At 32.9% G+C, this 24,404-nt stretch overlaps 3 protein-coding genes across 10 annotated transcripts; 1 reads left to right on the top strand and 2 right to left on the bottom strand.

Moving 5' to 3' along the window:
• Nucleotides 1–484: 484 nt before the first annotated feature.
• On the bottom strand, nucleotides 485–5,172 carry LOC137816611 (protein NDL1). 5 transcript variants are annotated; one of them, XR_016518547.1, is made up of 12 exons: nucleotides 4,871–5,163; nucleotides 3,450–3,549; nucleotides 2,751–2,848; nucleotides 2,529–2,617; nucleotides 2,289–2,349; nucleotides 2,125–2,211; nucleotides 1,964–2,041; nucleotides 1,824–1,880; nucleotides 1,675–1,742; nucleotides 1,544–1,599; nucleotides 1,141–1,276; nucleotides 485–1,054 (listed from the first exon to the last, which is right to left on the bottom strand). XR_016518547.1 is itself a non-coding variant. In XM_068619824.2 (11 exons), the coding sequence occupies exons 1-11, from the start codon at nucleotides 4,934–4,936 to the stop codon at nucleotides 833–835; spliced, it is 1,050 nt and encodes a 349-aa protein (XP_068475925.1). In that variant the 5' UTR covers nucleotides 4,937–5,172; the 3' UTR covers nucleotides 485–832. The 5 variants fall into 5 exon arrangements, 4 of the variants coding, with proteins under 4 accessions (XP_068475925.1, XP_090154535.1, XP_090154543.1 ...); XM_068619824.2 differs by lacking the exon at nucleotides 1,675–1,742 and having other exon boundaries at nucleotides 4,871–5,172; XM_090298409.1 differs by lacking the exon at nucleotides 1,675–1,742 and having other exon boundaries at nucleotides 2,529–2,628; nucleotides 4,871–5,132.
• A 9,752-nt stretch (nucleotides 5,173–14,924) lies between these two features.
• Nucleotides 14,925–19,245, bottom strand: LOC137816610 (SNF2 domain protein). Of its 4 annotated transcripts, XR_016518542.1 has the most exons (6): nucleotides 18,367–19,231; nucleotides 17,021–17,073; nucleotides 16,478–16,583; nucleotides 16,184–16,350; nucleotides 15,946–16,097; nucleotides 14,925–15,538 (listed from the first exon to the last, which is right to left on the bottom strand). XR_016518542.1 is itself a non-coding variant. In XM_068619823.2 (5 exons), the coding sequence occupies exons 1-5, from the start codon at nucleotides 19,085–19,087 to the stop codon at nucleotides 15,144–15,146; spliced, it is 1,488 nt and encodes a 495-aa protein (XP_068475924.2). In that variant the 5' UTR covers nucleotides 19,088–19,245; the 3' UTR covers nucleotides 14,925–15,143. The 4 variants fall into 4 exon arrangements, 2 of the variants coding, with proteins under 2 accessions (XP_068475924.2, XP_090154528.1); XM_068619823.2 differs by lacking the exon at nucleotides 16,478–16,583 and having other exon boundaries at nucleotides 18,367–19,245; XR_016518543.1 differs by lacking the exons at nucleotides 14,925–15,538; nucleotides 15,946–16,097; nucleotides 16,184–16,350 and adding an exon at nucleotides 16,812–16,942.
• A 1,263-nt stretch (nucleotides 19,246–20,508) lies between these two features.
• On the top strand, nucleotides 20,509–22,466 carry LOC137816617 (uncharacterized). Its single transcript, XM_068619830.2, has 2 exons — nucleotides 20,509–21,036; nucleotides 21,946–22,466. Exons 1-2 carry the CDS (start codon nucleotides 20,624–20,626, stop codon nucleotides 22,178–22,180), a joined length of 648 nt encoding a protein of 215 aa, XP_068475931.1. The 5' UTR covers nucleotides 20,509–20,623; the 3' UTR covers nucleotides 22,181–22,466.
• The last annotated feature ends 1,938 nt before the right edge of the window (nucleotides 22,467–24,404 follow it).

Here is a 24,404-nt window from a genome sequence, read left to right as displayed (position 1 = left end):
CATTAACAAGACATTTTTGTTAAAATAATAAATTAATATTTTAAGAGCATTTTAACATTAAAATTAGTTTAAGAATCCAAAAAAATATTTAGAGTAAAGAATGCAAAAAACGTTATAATGTTATTGAATTGAGTAATCATGTAATAGTTATACTTTTTAATTATATATTTAGCTAAAATACAGTTATCCTATAATTGTGCTAAACTTCATCGATTCCTCTTTGCATACAATTCGCTAATTAACTGCATGCTATTTATGAATATGAATGTAGCGTAAAAATATAGTATGGTAAAATTTATTTTCCATCTATAAATGAATCCTGAATAAACATTTAGCTGTGAACTTTAAAAGACAACCTTTTCGCAATAAAATGAAACATTTGCAAACTGGTCCAATTAAAGTCCAAGAATGCATCAAATTTTCAAATTTCAAATAAAAAACACTATATTTATCGACAGTGAATAAGATGCCGAAAACAAGAAAATAGCACAGTAATGACTTCTTCCTCACCACGTTTGCTGTTGTACAATTTTATGCAAAAGTTCCATCCCCCCAAAATATGGGAAACAACAATACCAAAGCTTTACAACCATTCAGGCTTGAGACTGATTGACTAAAATCTATGATTGATTACAAATGAAAGAATGACTGACTATATTGATTTCTACTAAACTTTCCATTTTTTTCCTCTTTGTTGATTTCTTATTTTCTTATCTACAACGATCTGTCTGGTATGGCAATCCCCTCATTCACTCCGACTAACCATCCAATCATGAACTCGTTCAATCAATAGATCAGAAGGGGCACCAATATCCAGTCTTTATTCATCCTTCTAGATTTCCAGAGAAATTCGTGTCTTTATGGGTTTCAACTTCAAACCCATACTCTCCGGCGAGTAAAGCTCCGGAGATATGCAAGATGGACTCAGGGGGCTTCTTGGGCTGACACTCAGCTTGGATGGCTTGTACAAGCCATATCCCATGAGAAAGTACTCCATTGGTATTAACATGGCATGAGGCTGCTCCTCTGTTACCATTGATCCACATGCTTGAACCTGTTGTTCCACCAGCAGATATTAAAGCGAAACCCGATTGCAATATTACATAATCTTATCACAAATTAATAAACTATTTTCAATACCTCAACTAAGGCACTGAATCGTCTGTCCAATTTTGAAGTCATGTGGAGGGCCTCCGAGTGAAATGGTGACATATCCCCAACAAAAATAAGTGAGCGGCACTGTAATTTTCTCAACCCTTCACTTATGTCAGGTCTCCTGTTAGGTCCCAAAATGAAGTTAAATGAAAATGAACTATATCCCTGAGCAAATAAGTATATACTATCCAGAGCATAGTGAAATAAAGCGCTGGCATATTTGTGCAGCCACGAATACAATTATAATAACCACTTTCTGAGTGATGTTGCAACCTTTGCAATAGTAAATATCTACATGAGCAATTGCCACTTCTAAACACCCTGCCCTCTCAAAAAGAAATACGAGAATCACTATTTTGAAAGTGTGATCATACGGTATGATTCATACCCGTTAATTGCTTCCAGGAATCGCCACACATTCAAGCTCTGCCTCTCATCCAACAACTGTAAGAAAGAGTATAGTGTTCAGCTTACAACTAGCTACAAGTAAAGTGTTCAGTTCAGATTGCTCGAGCTCACTTAATGGCTGATGCAGTAGGCATCCAATTTGTGAGGTTTTTTCTTTTCTTTTCTCCTGTTATTAATTTCTGACGCATAAAAAAAATAAACTAGCTATCAGTTATAACCCTGTTCCTACATGAAAATGAAACAAAAAAATATTGACTAACCCTTCGGCAAGCTTTAACTGTATCCGACTCCGGCAATTGTGTACCACCTCGAATTTCCTATCACCAACAATCAAAAGTCAATGTTTCAGCCTAACACACTGGAAGTAAAACATGGAATACTTTTGGAAGCAAAGACATACCTTGCTAAAGTACCGTTTCAGCAATATTTCCTTTACTACGCCACACATGCCATAGAAGTATAGTAAATTTGACATGACCTGCAAATATTTTAAAATCTTCAGAAAAGAATGAGATTAACTTTTAGAACAAAAACACAGTCTTTCTTGCATAGGAACAGAACCTTGTTGTATAACCATTCAGCCCAAGATGGTTCTTTACACAGAGGTGAAACAAGTATCAAACCAAGAACACGTTGTCTATACTTCATCTGTTGTCAAGTGTTAGAAAGACCTGTCAGTATCTTGGGGACATTTAAGAAGGAGACAAACACACATGAATACTTACAGCAAATAAGGTTAAAACGTAAGCCCCAGCAGTTACTCCCATACACATGACTGCACTAAGACTGCAAGCAAAACAAGAACAAATAAAGGATAAATCAGCTTCTGTGGCCAGTACCCATCACTTTATTCTAGGAGGAACTTGGAGTCAACTTAGATATTTAAATACAAAAAGAAAATGGTCTAAATCCATTTCTTCATGTCACTAAATGGGACGCAACTTTTGATTGAGCTAAACACTCACCCGAAAAAGTTGAGAACCTCAGCTATTTGATCAGCTAAGTCATCTACAGAGGGAATTGGGTAATCTGGATCAATTGGAACAGCTCCTAACTGCAATAACTCTTGAAGAAAGCACAAGATGATAAGGAACCAGGTAAATTATAAATATTCAACAATGTAAAAATTTATAACAGTTAGGAGACAAGAATCAAGCAACACCATAGTACAGCTTCAAGATACAAACCTCATGCCCAGGTGGACTAATGTGATAAATGCAGAAATTGTGGAGCAGAAGGTAATATGCCTCGGGACAAAATAATAACCCCTGAAAGCAGGAGACATCTGATGAAACCACAAGCATGAAAACAAAAGGTTAGATTGGCAGTGCATTACAAAAAAAAATGTTGAGTTGAGAATAATCATTGTTTGGCAAAATCAAAACCAGCATCAAAACTTTTAGGAGCACGCCTTAAATTTTCAGAAAAAGAATACATAGTTTCAGGAGCGCAAAATGTTTAATTTTTACAAAAACAGATACATACATCACAAAAAAGACAAAAAAAAGTTGAGTTGAGAGTAATCGATGTTTGGCAAAAATCACCAAACAGCAATTTTACATTTGATTTTTCCTGCAATAAACCTTTTAGGAGCAAGCCTTGAATTTTCAGAAAACAAATACATAGTTTCAGGGGCGGAAAGAGCAAATATTTAACTTTTTTTTTTATAAAAACTGATACATATTTCAATGCCAGCAGGTACCAGATTTAAAACTAAGGTTAAAAAGAATATGCTTAAATGTACTGGGAAATAATTTTAACCATAACAATAGGAATAAATCCATAAAAGCTACAACTGTAAGACAAATAAAGTGAAAAGTTCTGATGCAAAATTAGAGGGGGTTATTCACGTGATATACATAAACCATAAAATCCATTTAACTTACAATTTAAAGCCAAATCTGGATATGTGATAAGTGCTGGCTTATCCTGGTCTCCGTATACAGAAACGGATACAGAACCATGACGTGTTCTGATGATATGCTCCTGCACAAAAATATCAGTAGCATCAAGGCTCAGAAATTTAACCGAAAAAGACAACAAAGTGCTCATTACACCATTGCCCTTATGTTTTTATAACAACAAACAAGGAGGGAATCACATAAGTGAGCAAAAAATGTTTTATAGCACGTTTGAGTTCATTGTTGACGATGAGTAATGGTATAGAATACATTGTTAGAAGCTCCTTTTGAGGAAGCAACTTCTATTTTATTCAACAAAAGGTCTTTAATCATGTGTGAGCAATTAAGCATGTGCAGCAAAGACGTGCGTGTAAACAGTCGGGGCAGCAAAATGAAATCACAAAACGAAACTCATGCAAAGAAGCAACCCGTAACAGGCCACAAAACCATTCAAGGCGAAAACAATGTAGACTGCATGTGAAGAAGCGGTTTTTAAAAGAAAATTATTATTCTCCTCTTATCACAATAAAAAATGAATTTCATTTTCATGAATGGAGACCTTTATGTTATCACCTAATTAAAAATCAATTAAAATATGATTTTTAAATTAGTTATTACAAAAATCAACAATCTTGAAATACATGTTAAGCTGTAATGAGACAACAGTGCATAAAAGTATATTTAAATTAAAAACTCTTCAAAAAAAAAGTTGGGCTTCGTAGAAGAAACAATATTCCACCATCAACCAATCAGAAATCATCATTAGTATCACTTTTGAATTAGTTGTCTGTCAAAACTATTAACTAAAGAAAAAAAAAAAAAATCTAAAACCACAGTCTAATTTCTTTAACCATAAGGCATGATAACACTAACACAAAACGTCTTCACCATTTCGCAAAATCCTCAGACAACATGGAAAACCGAACTAGTAACAACTATATTTGCAGCAACCATTTGCCTCGTATTCACAACTCACAAGCTGGGTTATTCTTGACATCAACCTCCCTTACGGAACATCAGAAACCAAAACGACACGAAAAACGCCGTTTCCGCTCGGGACGAAGAAACAAGCTAGAAAAAGCTCAAAAAAAAAAACAATTGAAGCCATTCTCGGTGTTACAAGGGAGTAGCAGTCAAACGCAGAATTCCGAAATTAAAAAAAAAAAGCGCGAGAGAGAAAAAAACACAAAAGGAACGAATCGAACTAAAAGCGCTAAACGAGGTTTGATTGATTATAGAGCAAGTCCTGTAATGCAAAAGCAGATTATTATCGCTATTGCGGTTGTTGTTGTTGCATATAACATCAAAATCGATGACAGAAAATCCAATGCAGAATCACAATAATCATAATTATGATAACGATAACGTTAACGATAATGATAATGATGATAATAAAATTAATATACCTGAGGTGAAGGAGAGAAGGAATCGATGTCTAGCGAGAGAGAATCGCTTGAGGTTGAATCGGCCATGGAATGGAAAGTGATTCGAGAGCGGAATCGCGAATGCAGAATCGCGTGTTGTATCGATGTTGTTGTTGTTATGGAAACACAACGAAACGAAACGAACAATTATGTGTTTGTGTTGAGTGAGTGATGGTGGTGTTAATAAACTCGAGCGAGTCAAAACGAGTCACCGACGATTCCATGGCGTGGCACTTGTTTGTTTGGGGCCTCACCAGCCATCGGCATCAAACAAAAACAATCCTAACCTAACCCCACACTCTGGTTAACTTAACCACACTTGGGTAAGCCGACAATATTTTTTCCTTTTTCCGCTTAGGTGAAGAATATGTTTCACTCTGATTAAACGCAAAAAATATATTCTTTTTATATGTATTTTAATTTTTTTAGTTTAATAAATTATTTATGACGTGTTTTTTATACTTTCTTACATCATATATGAATTTGTTGGTATATAAGATTACTTGGGAATGTGATTCACATGCTGATATTTTGTCTGACATTATTGAGAAGCATAAATGAAAGGTAGTATTACGTTTCTACATGACTTAAATGACGTGTCCGTTGGATGCATATATTAAATACCGACACTTGTATAATATTTGTACAATACGTATTCATGAAATATCAAATTCAAAATTTATTTGTTGAATTTTTGATAATTATAATACAATTTTAATATAATTTTTTTTTAAAATATAATATTTTTTAAAAAATTTAAATTTATTATATAAATTTTTATTATGATTATAAAAATAAGAAATAAATCTTTTTAAATTAGTCATGAAAAATATCTTTATACTTTATAAAAAAATATAGAACATAATTTACTCATAAATTTTTATTGTTAATTTATATAATTTATAATTATATAATATATAGATTCATGTTCTTGTATTTTACATTTTAAAAATTATACATATTTCTGTGTTTATTTATGTATCATATAAGTATGAATTATACGTATTTATGTGTCTAGTTGTGTATCATATCGTATGAGTGTGGTCCGTGTTTCTGCTACATAGGTTAGAAGAAAGTCAATGCAATGGTTAGAGAAGTTTTTGGTTTGAGAAATAAGAATGGGTACCACTGTATGGTACCCTTTTGCACACATTTCACTTTCAATTCAGAAATTTGCAACCCCTGTCCCATTCAACTAAATTGCCATTTTACGTAACTCATAAACAATAACTCCTAATTCATGCAAGAAAAAACAAAATTCATTTAAATCAACAAGGGCCTTTGGAAAATGATTCTCAACTACTAGTTGCTGTCATCTTCTTTTTCTTTCTTTCTATCTGTCAAATATTGACACGGCTACACTTTTATTTTTTATATTTTATACAACTTTTTCTATAGGTTTCTTATAAAAATCTTTAAGAAAGTAGTTTTTTTAACATTCATGAATTTGGATTTATAGATAATTGTCTCTGAATTGTTCTTGTATGGAATAAAAATAATTTTTTACTTGTAGATAACCTTCACATATTGACACGATATTCATTCTCTTCTTGGATCTTGGAAATATCTTTTTTGTTCTTGGGATTATCTTTAATGGAATTAAGGAATATACTTATAATATATTTTTTTTTCTAATTTTTAACTAAGTGTTCGGTGTTCAAAGTAAGAATATATTAGGATTAGAAGGACATACTTTGATCAAATGGAAATCTTGTATTTATAGAGTTATTTAAGCCTATTTTGTATGTTAATTACAAACCGTGCTACTTGATTAATTTTTCTAATTACTCATTTCATATAATCAACTATTATAATCTTAACTTATTGTGTGTAATAATGAAACTTGTATCTCTGGGTGGCAAAGTGGGGTGGGCCAACGCGGGGCGGGTTACTTATTTCAACTTGCTGGTCCACTTAGAGCCGCTCCACATAACCCACAGTCCGCGTGGGCCAAGTGCAGGGCGAGGCGGGATGATCCGCATAACTCGCATAACTTTAAAATGTATAATTTTTTTCTACATTCCCATATTTTCTTCATGTAGCCTCATATTTTACATTCCAAATTTTTTAATAACATCTTATTATGCATGTTTCATGAAAATAATATTATGAGACAATTTACCTAATGCATCTAAATAAAAAAATTCAAAATTTTTATTTAAAAAATTATTTTTTTTTAATAAATATTTTTTATGCGGGCTGACCTACAAACCCGCAGGTCAAACCTTATGCGGGACGGGTTAGAAAAATCAGCCCACAAATTCTATGCAGGGCGAGCCAACCCGACCCTTTTTTTGCGAGCCAAGTGCGGGCGGGCCTATGCGGGACGGGCCAGCCCGCATTGCCACCCCTACTTTATCCTTGTTATAGAATGTTGAACACATGTCACTTATAAATATGTATATCTCTCTACCTTTATGTGTTAAAAGAACATGAATAATTAATTAATGCAAGATTTAAAAATTAGTAGAAATTTTTTTGTTAAATAATATTTACAATAAATTTTCATGAAAAAAAAAATATAACAAATCTACTTATGAAAAAATTTATTTAGACGTAATAAGGGTAATTTTCCTACTAAATTTAAATCTACAAGTAATTTCTTATAAAACCATTTCTAAACTATCTATTCCTAACGAATTGAATTTATAAATATATCTTTTCTACTAATATATTTTCACAATAATTTTTATAATATATATATACATTTTATTTTCATATTATTTTTAAATGACAAAATAAATTGCAAATTATTTGTGTATTTTATAAATACTAATACATAAAAAAATAAATTACACACTACAATGCTAGTTGTGAAAGAAAATATGAATGATGATTGATATGACCAAATATCAATGGAAAATATAAGAGTGATTGATTAATGTGTTATAATGAAATATAATTGATTAAATAGCACAAAAATACAAGTCAGATGGTATAAATATCACATGATTCAGTTAATGAGTGTTGGAATAATCTAAAATACCTAATTGATGTTCCACAACATATCAAACAATGATTTACATCAAAACATTTTCAAAATAAATTAAAAATAATTTTTAGCTACCAAATTTATATTGGGTCCTTTGGGTTAACACACATGTGGTTTTCTTTGGGAATCTAGACATATCTAGGAACACCATGCTTTTCTTATATAAAATATGTTTGATGCCTGACCAATTTTCTAATAGAAACAAGTGACAAATGGTGATGTATATGGTATTATGAAATTGAAGAAATTTCTGAAACCTTTTTGTTATTTTGATGTGTAAAACCAATTTCAGTTTTTTCCATAGTGCACTTTTTGTGAAGTTAGGAATGCATCTAAATTTGATCTTCCTAATATGAATTTTGCAAGAGTTTTCAAAAGGGATTCTATTTTTCTACATGTTTTTTTTTTTAGTTTTCACAATCATGAGTTTTATCTTGAGAATTTGATTTGCAATTACATGAAGAGTTTTCATAAATCATTTCGAAAGCATTAATATCGATTTTTAAATTGTCATTTTCCTCTTGCAATTTTTTTAATCTATTTTCAAGCCATCTATTATCTCCTTTGAGTTGATTGTTTGAATAAGAAATGTCTTTTACTTATTCATGTAATTCATTAAATGCATCAAACAATTTATCATAGTTTTCATCAATTTCAAGATTAGAGTTACTTATGATACTTCTACTTAATTATTCTTCATCTATCACCAAACAAAGATTGACTTCTTTCACTTGAACTTTTAGTTGAAAGCATTATCTAGTGTAAGCCTTTTGTTTTCTTAATGTATTTCTTTCATTCCTTTTTTTTTTCAATTTTAATAAAGGGCAATCATGTTTACCTTGCTCACCACATTCATGTCATGTGTAGGTTGATCCTTGATCTTGCTTCTTGTTGTGTTTCTTTGCCATCAAAGGTGTGTTCTTATATACTTTATAATTTTTTATAAATTATTCAGTGTAGATTCAAATTTTCAATTGTTCATTTTTTTTTTATTTCATACAAAACTCAGTTTTCTAAGTATCAACACTTAGTGTTAATATATTTAACTTTCTATTTTAAATTATTGGGTTTTGTTTGTTTGACCCAACTTTCCTTTTCTGTTTCAGCTAGGTCTTAATCTTTTTCTTATATATACACCATGTATTTTACTCTCTAATATACAAGTGAATAAAAGTTTCTTTTATATTTATTTTTCTCTACAATTAGGGTTCATCAAAACCTCTCTTTCTTCATTACACGATTACGTGCGATTACGTACGCTACATTAAAGCATCACATCAGACAAGGAATATTCATCTTCATTTACTGTAATATGGTATCAGAGCTGTTCGAATGAAGAGTTCTGCTGCGCTTCTCTCTGATTTTTATTTCCCTCTTTGCTGTTCTTGGTTTTTTTTTCTGTTCTCTTTCAAAATCTTGATTGGTTTTAAAAATCTTTTAGGCAATGTTTAATGAAAACCCTAGTCTTCATAGTCTTAATAGTAGTCACACTATTACATGCAATTTTTGTGGTAAATATGGTCATACTGAGGCTGTTTGTTTTCGCAAAGTGGGTTTTCCTTCTGGTAATGTTAAAACCTCAAAGTTTTCTTTTACTAGAAAAGTCTGCACTTTTTGTAATCGTCTTGGCCACACTGTTGACACCTGTTATAAAAAGCATGGGTTCCCTCCTGGCTACAAATTCACTAATTGGACATCCCAAGCCAATAATATGATTACTACTGACACTTTTTCTGAGCTTTTTCCTAAAGAATAGGATGTAAAGGGGATTCAACTTACATCACAACAGTGTCAATTCCTTACCAACATTTTGCGTCAACAAAACCTTGAGGATCTTGCCCCTCACACTCAAATTAATCAAGTCGGCACTATCTCTACGGATGAAATCCCCAATACTGAGCATTCTTCAACAGGTAAGTTTCTCTCTTCACTATCTTCTATAAAAGAATCTTGGATTATTGATTCTGGTGCCACTGATCATGTTTGTCACAATTTGAACGTTTTTACTACTTATACTAAAATTAAACCTGTCTTAATTAGTCTTCCAAATGGCCAAACTGTTTATGCCACATATTCTGGTTTAGTATGTTTTTCTGATCAGTTTTATTTGTCTGATGTGTTATACGTGCCTCATTTTCAATTAAACTTAATATCTGTTTCTAAACTCACACACCAACTTAAATGCACTTTAACTTTCACTTCAACCCACTGCATTATACAAGACAATCTCACTCAAGAGAGGATTGGTACAGTTAAAGCCACTGCTGGCTTGTACCTTGTCACTACCTTGCCTGCTTCTAGTCATTCTAAACCGCATTGTTTTGCTCCTTTTATTAATTGTAATATCACAGACAAAACACTATGGCATTATAGACTAGGACACCCTTCACATGAAAGATTACATGTCTTAAGCAAACAATACTCTTTTATTACTGTTGATACTCATCATGTATATGTGACACTTGTAGTCGTGCAAAACAGAGAAAACTTCCTTTCACTTTAAGCAATACTGTTACCTCAGCTATTTTTGATCTTGTACACTTTGATATTTGGGGACCATGTTCCATAATTTCTATGCAAGGTTTTCGTTATTTCTTAACTATTGTTGATGATTACTCGCGTTATACTTGGGTTATTCTGCTGCATAACAAATCTGAAGTGCGTCAACACATCATTAACTTCACTGTTTTCGTTCAAAATCATTTCAAAACTAATATCAAAACGATTCGTACTGACAATGGTGTTGAGTTTGCTATGCCAAATTTTTATGCTTCAAAGGAAATTATACATCAAAAATCTTGTGTTGAAACACCACAACAAAATGGCATTGTAGAACGTGAACATCAACACATACTAAATGTAACCTGGGCTTTACTTTTTCAAGCAAATCTTCCTCCTATTTTTTGGGAATTTGCGGTAAATCATGTTGTTTTCTTAATAAATGTTATTCCTACTCCATTACTTGATAACATCACTCCTCATGAAAAGTTGTTTGGAAAACCATATGACATTTCCTTTTTAAAAGTGTTTGGTTGTCTCTGTTATGCTAGTACCATTACTGCACATAGGAAAAAATTAGATGATAGATCTATCAAAGGTATTTTTCTTGGCTTCCCGCAAAATACAAAAGGTTATATTATCTTAAATTTAAAGTTTCATAGCATAGAGATATCAAGACATGTAATCTTTCATGAAAACCACTTTCCATATAAATTGGACAGTGACTTGCCTAAGGACCCTAACACTTTATCTCTCCCTATTTCTAATGCATATAATTCTGCTTTTGATTTTTTTTCTGATACTGCACCTCCTGTCGAGTCATGTGCCTCTACTCCTGCACCCAATACTGTTCCTCCACCAGCCTCATTATCCTATAATCTTCCAACAAATAGTGCCTCTGCTCCTACATCCAACATTGCACCTCCATCAGAATTATCACTGCCTGCATCTCCAGGAAGCATCTCACCCCAATTTCCAAGAAGATCAGCTCGTCCTCACCGACAACCTGCCTATCTTGCAGATTTCCACACTGCAACCAACACTGTAAGTAGTAGATATCCTATTCATAATTACTTGTCTTACAATTCCTTATCTTCCAATTTTAGAAATGTTATTTCCTCTATCAATTCTCATCCTGAACCTCAGACATATAACGAAGCCTCCAAACATGCTTCTTGGCAATCTGCCGTGCAAGATGAGCTTCAAGCTCTTGCTGCTAACAATACTTGGCAACTTACCCCTCTCCTTCCAAGAAAGAAAACTATTGGTTGTAAATGGGTATATAAAATCAAATACCATTCTGATGGCATTGTTGAGCGCCACAAAGCTAGAGTTGTTGCCAAAGGGTTTACCCAACTTGAAGGACTTGATTTATTAGACACTTTTGCACCTGTTGCTAAACTCACTACCCTCCGCCTTCTGCTTGCTATTGCCACTACCAAAAATTGGATTTTAAAACAACTTGATGTCAATAATGCATTTCTTCATGGTGATCTCCATGAAGAGATATACATGACCCCCCACCTGGCCTCTCTCTTCCTTCTCCCCAGCATGTTTGCAAGCTTCAACGATCTTTGTATGGCCTTCGTCAAGCTGGTCGCCAATGGTACGCCAAACTTTCTACTTTTCTTTTATCAAATAATTACTCTATTTCTGTTGCTGATCACTCTCTTTTTCTTAAATATAATAATGATAAACTCACTGTTATTGTTATTCTTGTTTATGTTGATGACTTGCTCTTAACTGGTGATGACACGGAGGAAATCAATACAATTACTGCATCCCTTCACCATCACTTCAAGATAAAAAATTTAGGTAATCTCACTTACTTTTTGGGACTGGAAATTGCTCGCAACAGTACTGGTCTTCATTTAAGTCAACGCAAGTATACTCTTATCTCCTTCAAGAAACTGGCATGCTTGACTCTGCACCTGTGGCCACTCCTATGACTCACACCTCTCGTCTCTCTCCCGACCAAGGCTCACCTCTCGATGCTAATGCCACTTCTCAATACAGAAGACTCCTTGGACGTCTAATTTACTTAACCAACACGCGACCAGACATCGCCTTCGCTGTCCACAATTTAAGCCAATTCATATCTGCACCCACAACTCATCATCAGCAAGTTGTCTCACACTAGTGACTCTGACTGGGCAACATGTCCTACCACACGCAAATCTGTCACTGGATATTCCATCTACTTAGGAGACTCCCTAATATCATGGAAATCAAAGAAGCAGTCAACTATCTCCCGCTCCTCTGAAGCCGAGTATAGAACCCTTGCCACCACCACATGTGAGTTACAATGGTTGTCTTACCTCCTTCAGGATTTACATCTTCCTCTCTCCCAGCCTGCAACCCTGTACTGTGACAACAAATCTGCCCTTCAAATAGCTTCCAATCAAGTTTTTCATGAACGAACCAAGCATATCGAAATTGATTGCCACCTAGTTCGTGAAAAACTTAACTCTGGTCTCCTCAAACTACTACCCATTACTTCTGCAATGCAAGTTGCTGACATATTCACCAAGCCCCTTGCTTCCGCACAATTCTCTACTCTCAAATCCAAGCTGGGCCTGACAAATATCTACTCCCCAGCTTGAAGGGGGTGTTAATATATTTAATTTTCTATTTTAAATTATTGGGCTTTGTTTGTTTGACCCAACTTTCCTTTTCTGTTTCAGCTAAGTCTTAATCTTTTTCTTATATATACACCATGTATTTTACTCTCTAATATACAAGTGAATAAAAGTTTCTTTTATATTTATTTTTCTCTATAATTAGGATTCATCAAAATCTCTCTTTCTTCATTACGATTACGTACGCTACATTAAAGCATCACATCAGACAAGGAATATTCATCTTCATTTACTGTAATACTTAGAGTTATGCCTTTCTTCTTCTCTCGTTCTTCCTCTCCCTTCAATCTTCCTAGTTCTAATTTGTGGTGCCGCACCGCAACTTACCAAGCAAGATGGTCATATTCATCATAGTGATATCTTTTGATTTAAAGATAGAAATAACCTTTGGTCGTCATGACCTATTTAAGATTTTAAAAATCTTGACAATGAGTTATTCTTTGTCAAGGGTCTTTCCAATAGCAAGAATAATTTATTATATGAGTGAACCTCTTTTGAACATCATCAATGTTTTCATTTTTGAAGCATCATAAGCATCTCATACTCTTGTATGAGAGTATTTTTCATTGCTATCTTAACCTTTTCAATTCCTTCAAAAGTGAACTCTAACACATCCCACGTTTCTTTAGCTGAAGAACACACATAAACTATATAAAATTTATCAATACTTAAAGCAAAAAATATAATGTTCTTAGTTCTTACATACATGTTGTACTATTTTATTTTCATCTAGAGTCCATAAAGAAAATTCATTAGGAACCATAATATTATCAATAATTCTAGTTGGTTCAAAGAGACCATTTTATCACTACATTTGAAACCCTCTTACCAACATATTTAAGAAAAAATTTCGTCCTAATTTTTCAAAAAGGATAGTTTTTTAAGCAACTTATATCATCTAAGATTTTTACATGTAATTAAATATGTACAATTACTATAATTTCAAGATATTTCATTTACATCCTCTATTCTTGTATGAGCTGAGAAGTGCTCTCCTTATCATCTTGAGTGCTCCTTGTCACTGCAAAAGACAATACGATCTCTAAGTCAGTATTGGTATATGGTAGGTTGGGCTAATAAACGTTGTTCATCACATATTTTTGCCTTTAAAAGAGTGCATATTTATAGGATGGTAATGAGGCTTCGATTGAGTTTAGATTAGGACAAGTCACTGAATTAACCTCGATGCCAAAACATCACTTTGTACACCTAATTAGGCTAATTATATTGTACGAAAAGTTATTACTTAGATCTTAGGGACTGGTTCTGACCAGTCACTTAGGGCTATTTGATTATTAGTACTAATAGTACATCTTCTAAACCCTAAACACATAATTAGGATATTTATTAATTTAATAATATTTTTAGTATTTTAGTGAATTATATATATATATATATATATATTTATACTGTCATAATAATTTTAAATTAATTATTCTTTTAACAAGATAAAAATACATTAAACTTCAATTATAAAAAGGTAAAACTAAAAAGTTTGCATAACAGAAAATATGTTAGCAAGCTTTAATATGATAAAAATATAAACATTTTATCAGGAAGATAAAAAAAATAAAAATTAAATTAAATATAAATTAATATTTTAAAATATATAATAAAAATGTAATAGGTTCCACTCCAATTTACATACAGATCGACAGACGCAAATTTGGCCGTTTCCACCAATACTATTACTAATTTATGAAAAGTAAAAATATTCTTTACCAAACAAATATTCCAGTAGTACATATTATTCATTTTTTTACCATTAAAATTTAGAAGAATAAAGTAAACTATAATAAAATTTATAAATAAGTTCAAACAGTAATTATTTTATATTTGATCTAACAAGTCTTTTACGTATGCAAACAGATATTCCAACTAAAACGAAATTGAATGAAAACTAGGGTTAGTCCAATATCCAAATATATTTATATATACTTTGGCAGAAGATCTTGCAGAAGTTTTTGGGTGAATGTTTCCAAATTCCTAGAACCAAAATGACAAACAAGGATGGTCAAAAAATTATAGACCAGTGTCCTAATAGAGTTTCAATTCACCTATCATATGTTTTGGACGTTAATTGGACCAAAATATTCAATGCACTGTGCTCCCAACATCCAAAGCATCATTGTTGCCTGAATGTAAATGGGTTTTCTCTTACTGTATTCTCATGAATATGACATCTCAAATATTTTAGCGGTGTTTTATTAGTATCATCATCGATCCCTTCTTTGCGTTTTCTTGTCCCATCAATAACTGAGCTCAGATTATCAGCAGCAGCCAAACTTACAGTGTCCACAGTATCAGCCATCTCTATGTCATCATCAAGTTTATCTGCCCCGGCTTCTCCACTCAGAGAAAAGATATTCTTGTCCAGATTGTTGAAGAAATGCTTGATCACTGGAAATAAGCACTCGGTTCTTGAAGTGAAAAAGTTAGCTTTGAACATTAAGTCCATCTGCTTGGCAGTTTCGCCAGCAAACACTGGAATTCCTTGTTCCTCAACAACTAGAAGCCACTCTGAACATGAAATCACTATTAGATACAAGAGGAAACAAAAAGAGTAGTCTCACAAAGAAAACCAAGGAGAATGCATAAATGGTAGTTGTTTCAGTTATAACAACAATCTTATTTCAATCACCAGTGACACTTGTGTATGTTTGATTTAGAGCATGGAATCTTGTTTTCACGTTTTAAATTGAAAAATGAAAACCACTTAAATAACTCTAGCTAGGATGTGGATCTCAGGTCCACATTCAACTTGATCTGACAAAAACCAGACAAGCATTTAATAAAATTTGAAATTGTGTGCAGCATTCAACTGTAGAGTTTCCTGAACTTTTTAAAATATAGCAGTCTGTTAATGGTACGGAGAGAAGTAAAAAAGAAAAACAATAATAATTGCAAGAAAAATCGGAGGAACTCACTTATAAGAGCTATGGGAGTGGAAACATTTGGTCTGCTGATATTCCTGCCTGTGCAATTTTGATTAGTAACCCAGTTGATCAATTGAATGGGTATACAAGATCTACAGAAGGCATTTATGTAAGACATAGCTTTCCCCTGGTCACCTTTTTCCCTGTGACCAAACCAGAGAATGAGACTTGTCAGGTGAAACATTCCACAAACCCTTCATTCATCAGTCACAATAGCCTTTTCTCATACCTAGCAGACTGCACAGCTAACTCAGCAACAAACAACCAAGTTATAGCAACATCTTTCAAGCTGTTGGCATATAGTGAAAATTCTGCCTGAGGATTAATGAATGAATAGTCTATCATCATCACAGAATTGTACAGGACTTCTTTTACAAGAACTTGATTTTCAGAACCCTACAGTAAAACAAGCAGTTAGTCGTTGAATGTAATAGTAAAAATTAGAAACAAGTAATATACATCACACATTTATTGAAGGTAAAAGGAATAAAGTCATTTCCATAGAACTAGGAGCTGAAATTACCAACAGAAGAAGGGTGCCCAGTATTGGATTCAATGACCGTGAAGACTATGGCAATGAATTATTAATGTAGCTAACCAAGCAGTAACCCCTTTTCACAGACATTATACTGAAAATAAAAAACTAGTGAACCATTCATGAATAATCGGTTATGTAAAGAATGTTACTGGTAAGGTTGAGTTTTAAATTTCCAAAATGTAACTCAGTTTTCCAACAATAATCAATACTTCAACTCCTGGTCTTTCATCACTTATTTTATAAAGAATAAATTTGAGCACTAAAAAATATGTATTGCATACTAAAAAACAGTGCCCTTTAGATTTTCTTGCATGCTAACCTGAGTAACCTCTATAGATGGCAGTGACGTCAAGACATGACTAGCCTCCATTAAACATATGCCATGCAGGGTAATTGGGCTTGTAGTTATTTGAAGTTAGTCTATTTAGTTTTGAGATCCAACAAAGTTTTCTGGAGAAAAAGGTGTTTTTTTTCTAAGAGGAAAATTAAGATCAAGGAAAATTAAAGCAAAAGAGACACGGTACTGACCAGTAGAGAGGTCACTGGGAAACCTGGCTCCAACATCATCCTGAAAAGGGTATCTGAATGGAGACCAATCAGCAATCAGGAAGAACAGAAATGAAAACTGTAATGAGGTCATCCCAAAAAGCACAACGATTGGACATTTGTCAAGCTGAGAAATAAACAAATACGGGTAAAAAGAGATTGAACTAAGACAATTAACAAACACTTGTATCAAGTGATCTTATTGGTTTGGCTACAGGAGAAAACTATAATCAAACGTAACTGCGTTTCATCCAGACCCAGCTTCCTAAAATGGTGAAGAAACAACACTCAAACTTCAAAGTTTATAGAACACAATTAGAAGAAGGCATTTACGAAGTAAGATTAAGAAACAAAAAAAAGCATTTTTTCTGCAGAAAATAAAAATATATTTTAAAGAAAATAAAGGGCATCTCATTAATGTTTTTTGTTAAACACTTCTTAATATCTTATCACTTAAATAAACACATTATATGTTTTTTAAGAATAAAACTTAATGCTTTTGCTTCTGTTTGATCAAGTTTCTCCATAAACTCGTTGTTGGAGAGAAAAAGAAAAAGAAAAAAAGAAATTAGTTTATACATGAATTAATTTGTAGAAATCCTCTCATATAATTTCCTTTTTTTTTTTCAGCGGACTAATTTTAACTTGCGAAAAAGTCAACAACAAAAAATTGTCCTAGACTTCTAAAGAAGCTAATCAAAACAGGTCAAATAAAGGAAAAATTAAACCTTTATCATTAACCTTGATTTATAAAAGATTCTCCTCTGACTCTTAATGATGTCAGAATAAGCGAGAATATAAATGTAGTGCCAAAAAAGAAACAGGCACAGGGTAAAATTTGGTTAAGTCAGAGTTTAAGTGTGATTAGGCATATAATTATATAATTCTGCTTTCCTAATATAAAAATATTCAAGAAATGAAACCCACGCCTAGTTCTGACAACATATCAGTGGATAAAATTCATAATGGGTATTTTATGGGTTTTTCTTTCTTATTATAAATGGATGGTCGAATATCATGGTACCCACTTCCCATAAAATTAGTTAAATACTCAAGATAATTAAATTAATAGGTTCCTTAAAAATTTAAATTAATAAGATATTTTCAATGGAACTTATATTTTATTTTGAATTATTTAAAATTAAATCTGGTCAAATGAAGTGATTGAAGAAAAAAATATAAATAGAAAATTTTCTAATTTTGTTTGATCATGTCAATTTACTTGTTTGTTTTGATACATTCATTTTAAAGAGACGAGTTTTATTTAATTTTAAATTATTAGAATTAAACTAAAGAAAAGTGTGCTCAGAAAGAAACAAAGGTCTTACCCAGAAAGCGAAAACTCCGAAACCCTGTTATGGTCTGAACCGCTGAAGCCAGCAAATTCTTCTCCAGCTCCGCTCTGCTAAGTCCTTTCTCAAACGCCAAACACAGCTTCAACAAAAGCGCTTCGCACATAACAACTCCCGCCAAAACCCCAACCTCGCAACCCCTCACAATCCCCTTCCGAAATTCCTCACTCACAAGAGGGAAAAACCCTTCCACACCGCAGTCTCCAAAAACCCCACCACCACCACCGCCACCGTCCACCATCCACACCTTGATCAAATCCTCGAACTCCACAACCGCCACATCGCCGTCGCAAACCTCCTTCCCGCAGAAAATGCTGCAGTAGTTCACAACGCCTTCCACCAGCTCCTCCACCTCGCTCCGAAACTCCCCGCGCCGAAGCGTCATGCGGTGCAGAACAAACACCAACGGCGCGAGCGCAGCGATCCGCTTCGTGGAGCCGCACGAACCGGAACACGAAACGAGCAGCTGGAACAGGTCCCTGGCGCTTCTTGAAGGGTCGCGCGCGGCGTGAAATTCGAGCGCAGCGTAGAACCAGAGGACTGGAATGGGAGGGTTGGGGGCAGCGTGGAGCATGCGGGAGAAGATGGAGGTGAAGTCGGAGAAGTTGGTGACGCCTCTGCGGCGTTCGGCGAAGAAGCGGTTGATGGATTCCTTTAGCATGGTTTCGTAAGGGTTAGAATTAGGGTTAGGGTTCATGATTGTGGGGAATTTCTTTGGGTGTGAAGGGGAAGAGTGAAGGTGAAGGGAATGAAGGGAATTTGAAGGGAGAAAGAGGAACCCTAGGTTTTGTGGAAGGTGCAGGGAAAACGGGAGGGAAAGGAATATGCACTTTGTTAACGGGCAACTTTTTTGAATTTCCTTTTCTACTCAATTATATTTGTTTATTACTTTCATTTTTATTTTATAATTAACTTAATAAATGCTATGCTTTGTTTTTCTCAGTCCATTTCTTAACTTGTCTTATATAAGTAAAATAACTATTTTTATTTTTCTGAAATATTTACTTTTTCGTTATTTTCTTTATTTATTTTTGTTTTGTTAAAAAAATGGATAGACATTAATTTGAGAATAAAGAGAAGAAGAGTAAGGAAAGAATTAAAAATTTTATATTTAATTATTTATACGAGTGATGTATTATAGTTATAAATCTAACTTTATATTTATTCAATTAAGTAACTAAGTATAATAGTAATAAGTTTAAAGAGAAGTTCTATAAAATGAGTCAAATAGTTAAAATCTCGGTTGAACTGAAAAAAATAAATATATTTCTTTAATTAGTCTGAATATATATTTTCTCTTTTGTAAAACTATTAAATACTATATTTATCGTTTCATTAGTTCTCTTCTATTCATCTTCTCCCTTTTCTGTCTTTTATTTTATCTTCTATACTTTCTTTTTCCTTTTCTCGTTAATTCTTACCATCTCATTACTCATCTTCCCTTGAATAGAAGTTAAAAGCTTAAGTTAATAGTAACAAAATCCTAACATTAGATTTAAAGAATTTCAATTTGAAAGTGAGTCATCATTCTTCTTCTTATATAAAATTAATGAAAAAATAGGGCCTTAAAAGTGATTTATTTAGAAGTTTTTTTTATTGATATCTACTTTAATTAAAAGATAAATTTTATTTAGGGTTCTTTATCTTTCATGTAATTAATATTCTATATATTTTTCTCCTTTATCAATCTTTTTGAGAATAAATAAATAAATTTTCTCTTAAAATTAAAATAATTTTACAACTTAACCTTGAGAAAACTTTTTCTTGTCATTCTAGAAGTAACTAACAATATAAAAGCTTTTCCAATCATATGCAAAATGCTTTCAGGAGTTAAATATGCTCTACTTTTATAATCAATCTCAACCAAATTTATTGAAGAGTAATCATACATATTATAACTTTCAATATTTTACAAATTTATTTTTTATTATATATAATTATTTTTAAATTCATAAAGAATTATATAAAACTGCAACAATTGTGTATCATTTTTCTTTATTGAAACCCATGTATATGTATGGTTATTTTAGTAAAATGTTTTGGTGATGTGTAGCAATCAGCACCAAAACTACAAACAAGGAAGGTTTGTTACAAAATTGGTTCAACCATGATCCTAAAATGGCGACCACACTGCAACATCGATTGTCCCAAGAAGAAACAGAGAGTTTACGTGAACAATACCATTCATTCCTCCAAAACAAACCACAGAGGAAAAAAAAAAAAACCAAAGTGCATGTTGTGTCGTGCTCGTGTCTCCATGGCTCTCATCACTCGAACCGGAACCACGTGGCGCCTCCCTCAGCGGCTAGCTTCGGCGTCGCTCCTCCACAGCAGCTCCTCCGACGCGGTGGCTCCGACGAGTTATTGTGCGTCGCCGCCGACGTCGAAGTCCTCCCCCGTGGGGTTGTCGAAGCCGGCGGAGTTCGTGATCTCCAAGGTGGACAACCTCATGAACTGGGCCCGCGTGGGATCCATCTGGCCCATGACGTTTGGGCTGGCCTGCTGCGCCGTGGAGATGATGCACACGGGTGCGGCCCGTTACGATCTGGACCGCTTCGGAATCATCTTCAGGCCCAGCCCACGCCAGTCCGATTGCATGATCGTTGCTGGCACCCTCACCAACAAGATGGCCCCTGCCCTTCGCAAGTTAGTTTTCTCCTTCTTTCCATCCTACCATTACATTTTCCTTATTTTATTCAAGTATTCACTATCTCATAAAATTCTATCTACTATTTAAAACTATCACAACCAAAACTATTACGAAGTGAATTTTAAATCTAATTCAACCTCATAAAATCAAGCTTATAGGATGAGGTTTGAGCACACTTATATACAATGAAATATTCACATTTTTAGTCGATGTAGAATTTCCAACACATTCCTCACGCCAAAGGTGATAGCTTGTGCAAGGACAACATATTATGGTTAATTCGATAGGCCCAACAAGTTTAGAATAGACTTTTTAAATGGCTCTAATATCATGTTACAAACTGGACCTTAAGTCTAACTCAATCCTATAAAATCCACTTACATACAATGAAATATTTTCATCTCTAATCTGGGATCTCCAACAAAAAAATTTTATTTTAATTTAAATATCTACTATTTAGTTTAAATATTTTTCTCCTTTAAAAATAGGCTATGTTGAAAATTTATTCTTACTTCATAACGCGTTATATTATTATTCTAACCATATTCTTTTTATATTTTAATATAAACTACTAATACATATTATTATATTATTAAAATGGGTAGTAAAGTGAAAGTATTTGTTTTTATATGATGTGAAAGTAAACCTTTTGGTTGTGTTTGTGAATGAGAGGAGGTTGAAAAGAAAAAAAAAATTATGGGTAACTTGAAAATGAAGGATAGTTAAAAAATTTTGAGTGTTTACTAGAACAATAATTTTTATTTTTTTTGTAAGTTATAACCTACTAAAATTTGATGACAGAAAGATTAATTTTTTATTGTGAATATTACCTTATTATGTGATATTCGAGTTTGAGAGAGTGATGCTAACATGAGATGAACCTGTTTGATGGTAAAAATGATTAGGGTTTATGATCAAATGCCAGAACCAAGGTGGGTGATATCAATGGGAAGCTGTGCTAATGGAGGTGGATATTATCACTATTCATACTCAGTTGTTAGAGGATGTGACAGGATTGTTCCTGTTGACATTTATCTTCCTGGTTGTCCTCCAACTGCTGAAGCTTTACTCTATGGCCTCCTTCAGCTCCAGAAGAAGATCAACAGGCGCAAGGACTTCCTCTGGTGGTGGACAAAGTGAAGACTTATTCACTCACCATTCCTACTCAGCCAAACTCTTCTTCTTCTTCCATGGCTTCTCTGCATGCTATCTTTAAGCTACACCATATGCTGTAATAATTACTGTTTTTCCAATTCTTTCAAATGCATCTTTGGTCTGATCTAAAGCTGAAGTTTTAGTTATATGTAGCAGTTTTTTTATTTTTGTTTTCAGCAACTTTCTAGTTGCTTATTGGTACATTGGAATTTTCTATGTACTAGCCCTCAAAATATAGAATGTTGAATACATTTCTATTTGGTTTTGTTCATTGTGATTTTTGTTCAGTGTTATGTAAATCTCAATTAATCCCTAATGTAAAGATTAAGATTAGTATTTAACGTCAATTCTAGGTTTCTACCTCTATTAATGTCCGTTTATGATTGTATGAGGTCATGATATTTCTAAGTTAGGTTTGGTATAATACTACCAACATATAAAATAATTGTTTTTTAATATGCCCTCTGTTTTTTTTTTTATATATTTACTAATTTGTAAAATGAAATTCGAGAAAGACAACTATATAGTTTAAAATTAAACACATCGGTAAAAAAATATTAGAACATAAATTACATTTAGCATAATTTTTTATATTAGTTATCTATTTTTAACCTATTAAGAATTTTGTGGTCTATGATATTGAGATTGCTAATGTTTCATTTTTAAAATACGTGCATATATGATATATATACACATACTTTGGATTATATAAAACCGAAAATATTAAATAAATGTAACTACTGTTCCCAATGTGAAAATAATCAATTTAGTTAATTCAAATATAAAACAAGTGTTTTTAAAATGATTTTTAGAAATAAATACTATTAAAAAGCAGATTAGGAGTGAGTGTTCGTTTAAGCTTGAAAATAAAGTATTTATGAAAAACATATTATAGATAAGTGATTCTTACAAAAATATTTTTTTTATTTAGTTTCAACTAAAACATTCTTTTTAATTAAAAATGTATCTCCATACTTCCCTACTTTTAGAAATAGCTTCCCAGAAACCTATTATTTCTTACTTCTTCTTCCTCAAGTTTAAACAAAACTATTAACAAATTAAGATACTTGATGATGAAATATACCTAAAAAAAATCATTAAACTAAATAAAAATTTATTTTAGAGAAAAATAATAATTCATTATTATAATGACTAAATTAGAGATAATTAAAAAATTATTAGTTTCTAAATTAATTTTAAATTAGTATATAATTAACTATGAAATTTTTTTTTACTAAATTTATAATTAAATAATTATAGTTAAATCAATAATTATAATTATAGAACTGATCGAATTAATTAAAGAAAAGAATTATAATTACAAGAAGGTTTATTTCGTATCTCTCTCATCATAATGCATGTTGATTGGGAAGCTGAAACGAAAAGGCAAGTTGGTGGCCAAACATCTTCCAACTTTCAACACTATATATATATCCAACACAAATGTGGTGTTAAGAAAAAAGTCTTCTTCTTCTTTTCTTTTCTCCAAAAATGGCTGCTGAATACTCAGAGGGCAGTGACGAATACTCAGAAGTAGAAGGAGAAGAAGAAGAAGGAGAAGACGAAGAAGAAGGAGAAGAAGAAGAAACGTTGAACAATCAAAACCCCACCAAACACTTGAAAGACTTTGTCCGTTTAAACTTGTTATCCAAAGAAGACGTGAGTTTGCTACGTGAAAGAATATTTTCTTTTTTATTCAATCTGTCTTTCATCTATAGCAATGATACATATATATATAACCATAGCATTAGAACCGTACAGATTCTTTTTCTAACATAACATCTGTAATTAAGACTAATTATAGACCCATTAATAGTGATTATATTCCTATAATTAAGTCTAATTATAGACTCATTAATAGTGATTATATTCCTGTAATTAAGTCTAAGAATGATTTTGTCCGGTAATATCCCCTCAAGTTGGAGCATGTAAGTCTTGAATGCCCAACTTGACCAAGATGACTCCAAACTTTTTAGCACCGAGAGCTTTGGTGAAAAGGTCAGCTAGTTGTGTATGTGTGGGCACATAGGATGGAAGAAGGCGCTTGTGAATGATTTCATCTCGAACAAGGTGGCAGTCAACCTCAATGTGTTTGGTGCGTTCGTGGAAGACCGGGTTTTTAGTAATGTGAAGTGCTGCTTGACTATCACAATAAAGACGAATTGGGACAGGATGAGGAACATGTAGAGAAGCGAGAATGTCTTTAATC

This window comes from Phaseolus vulgaris, chromosome 1 (genome assembly GCF_051622355.1).
Source record: "Phaseolus vulgaris cultivar YP4 chromosome 1, ASM5162235v1, whole genome shotgun sequence".
NCBI lineage: Eukaryota > Viridiplantae > Streptophyta > Magnoliopsida > Fabales > Fabaceae > Phaseolus > Phaseolus vulgaris.
This window is presented reverse-complemented; position numbering and strand designations above follow the sequence as displayed.

What these genes read in the sequence shown, in the direction of transcription:
- LOC137816611 (XM_068619824.2), bottom strand. Translation starts at nt 4,936, where the DNA reads ATGGCCGATTCAACCTCAAGCGATTCTCTCTCGCTAGACATCGATTCC. An exon ending in TCCAGATTTGGCTTTAAATT is followed by an intron (nt 2,849 to 3,449) that starts GTAAGTTAAATG and finishes TGGTTTCATCAG; the next exon opens with ATGTCTCCTGCTTTCAGGGG. An exon ending in TGAAACGGTACTTTAGCAAG is followed by an intron (nt 1,881 to 1,963) that starts GTATGTCTTTGC and finishes TGTTGGTGATAG; the next exon opens with GAAATTCGAGGTGGTACACA.
- LOC137816610 (XM_068619823.2), bottom strand. Translation starts at nt 19,087, where the DNA reads ATGAACCCTAACCCTAATTCTAACCCTTACGAAACCATGCTAAAGGAA. An exon ending in TCGGAGTTTTCGCTTTCTGG is followed by an intron (nt 17,074 to 18,366) that starts GTAAGACCTTTG and finishes GTCTCCATTCAG; the next exon opens with ATACCCTTTTCAGGATGATG. An exon ending in TCCCAGTGACCTCTCTACTG is followed by an intron (nt 16,351 to 17,020) that starts GTCAGTACCGTG and finishes GTTTTACTGTAG; the next exon opens with GGTTCTGAAAATCAAGTTCT.
- LOC137816617 (XM_068619830.2), top strand. Translation starts at nt 20,624, where the DNA reads ATGTTGTGTCGTGCTCGTGTCTCCATGGCTCTCATCACTCGAACCGGA. An exon ending in ATGGCCCCTGCCCTTCGCAA is followed by an intron (nt 21,037 to 21,945) that starts GTTAGTTTTCTC and finishes AAAAATGATTAG; the next exon opens with GGTTTATGATCAAATGCCAG.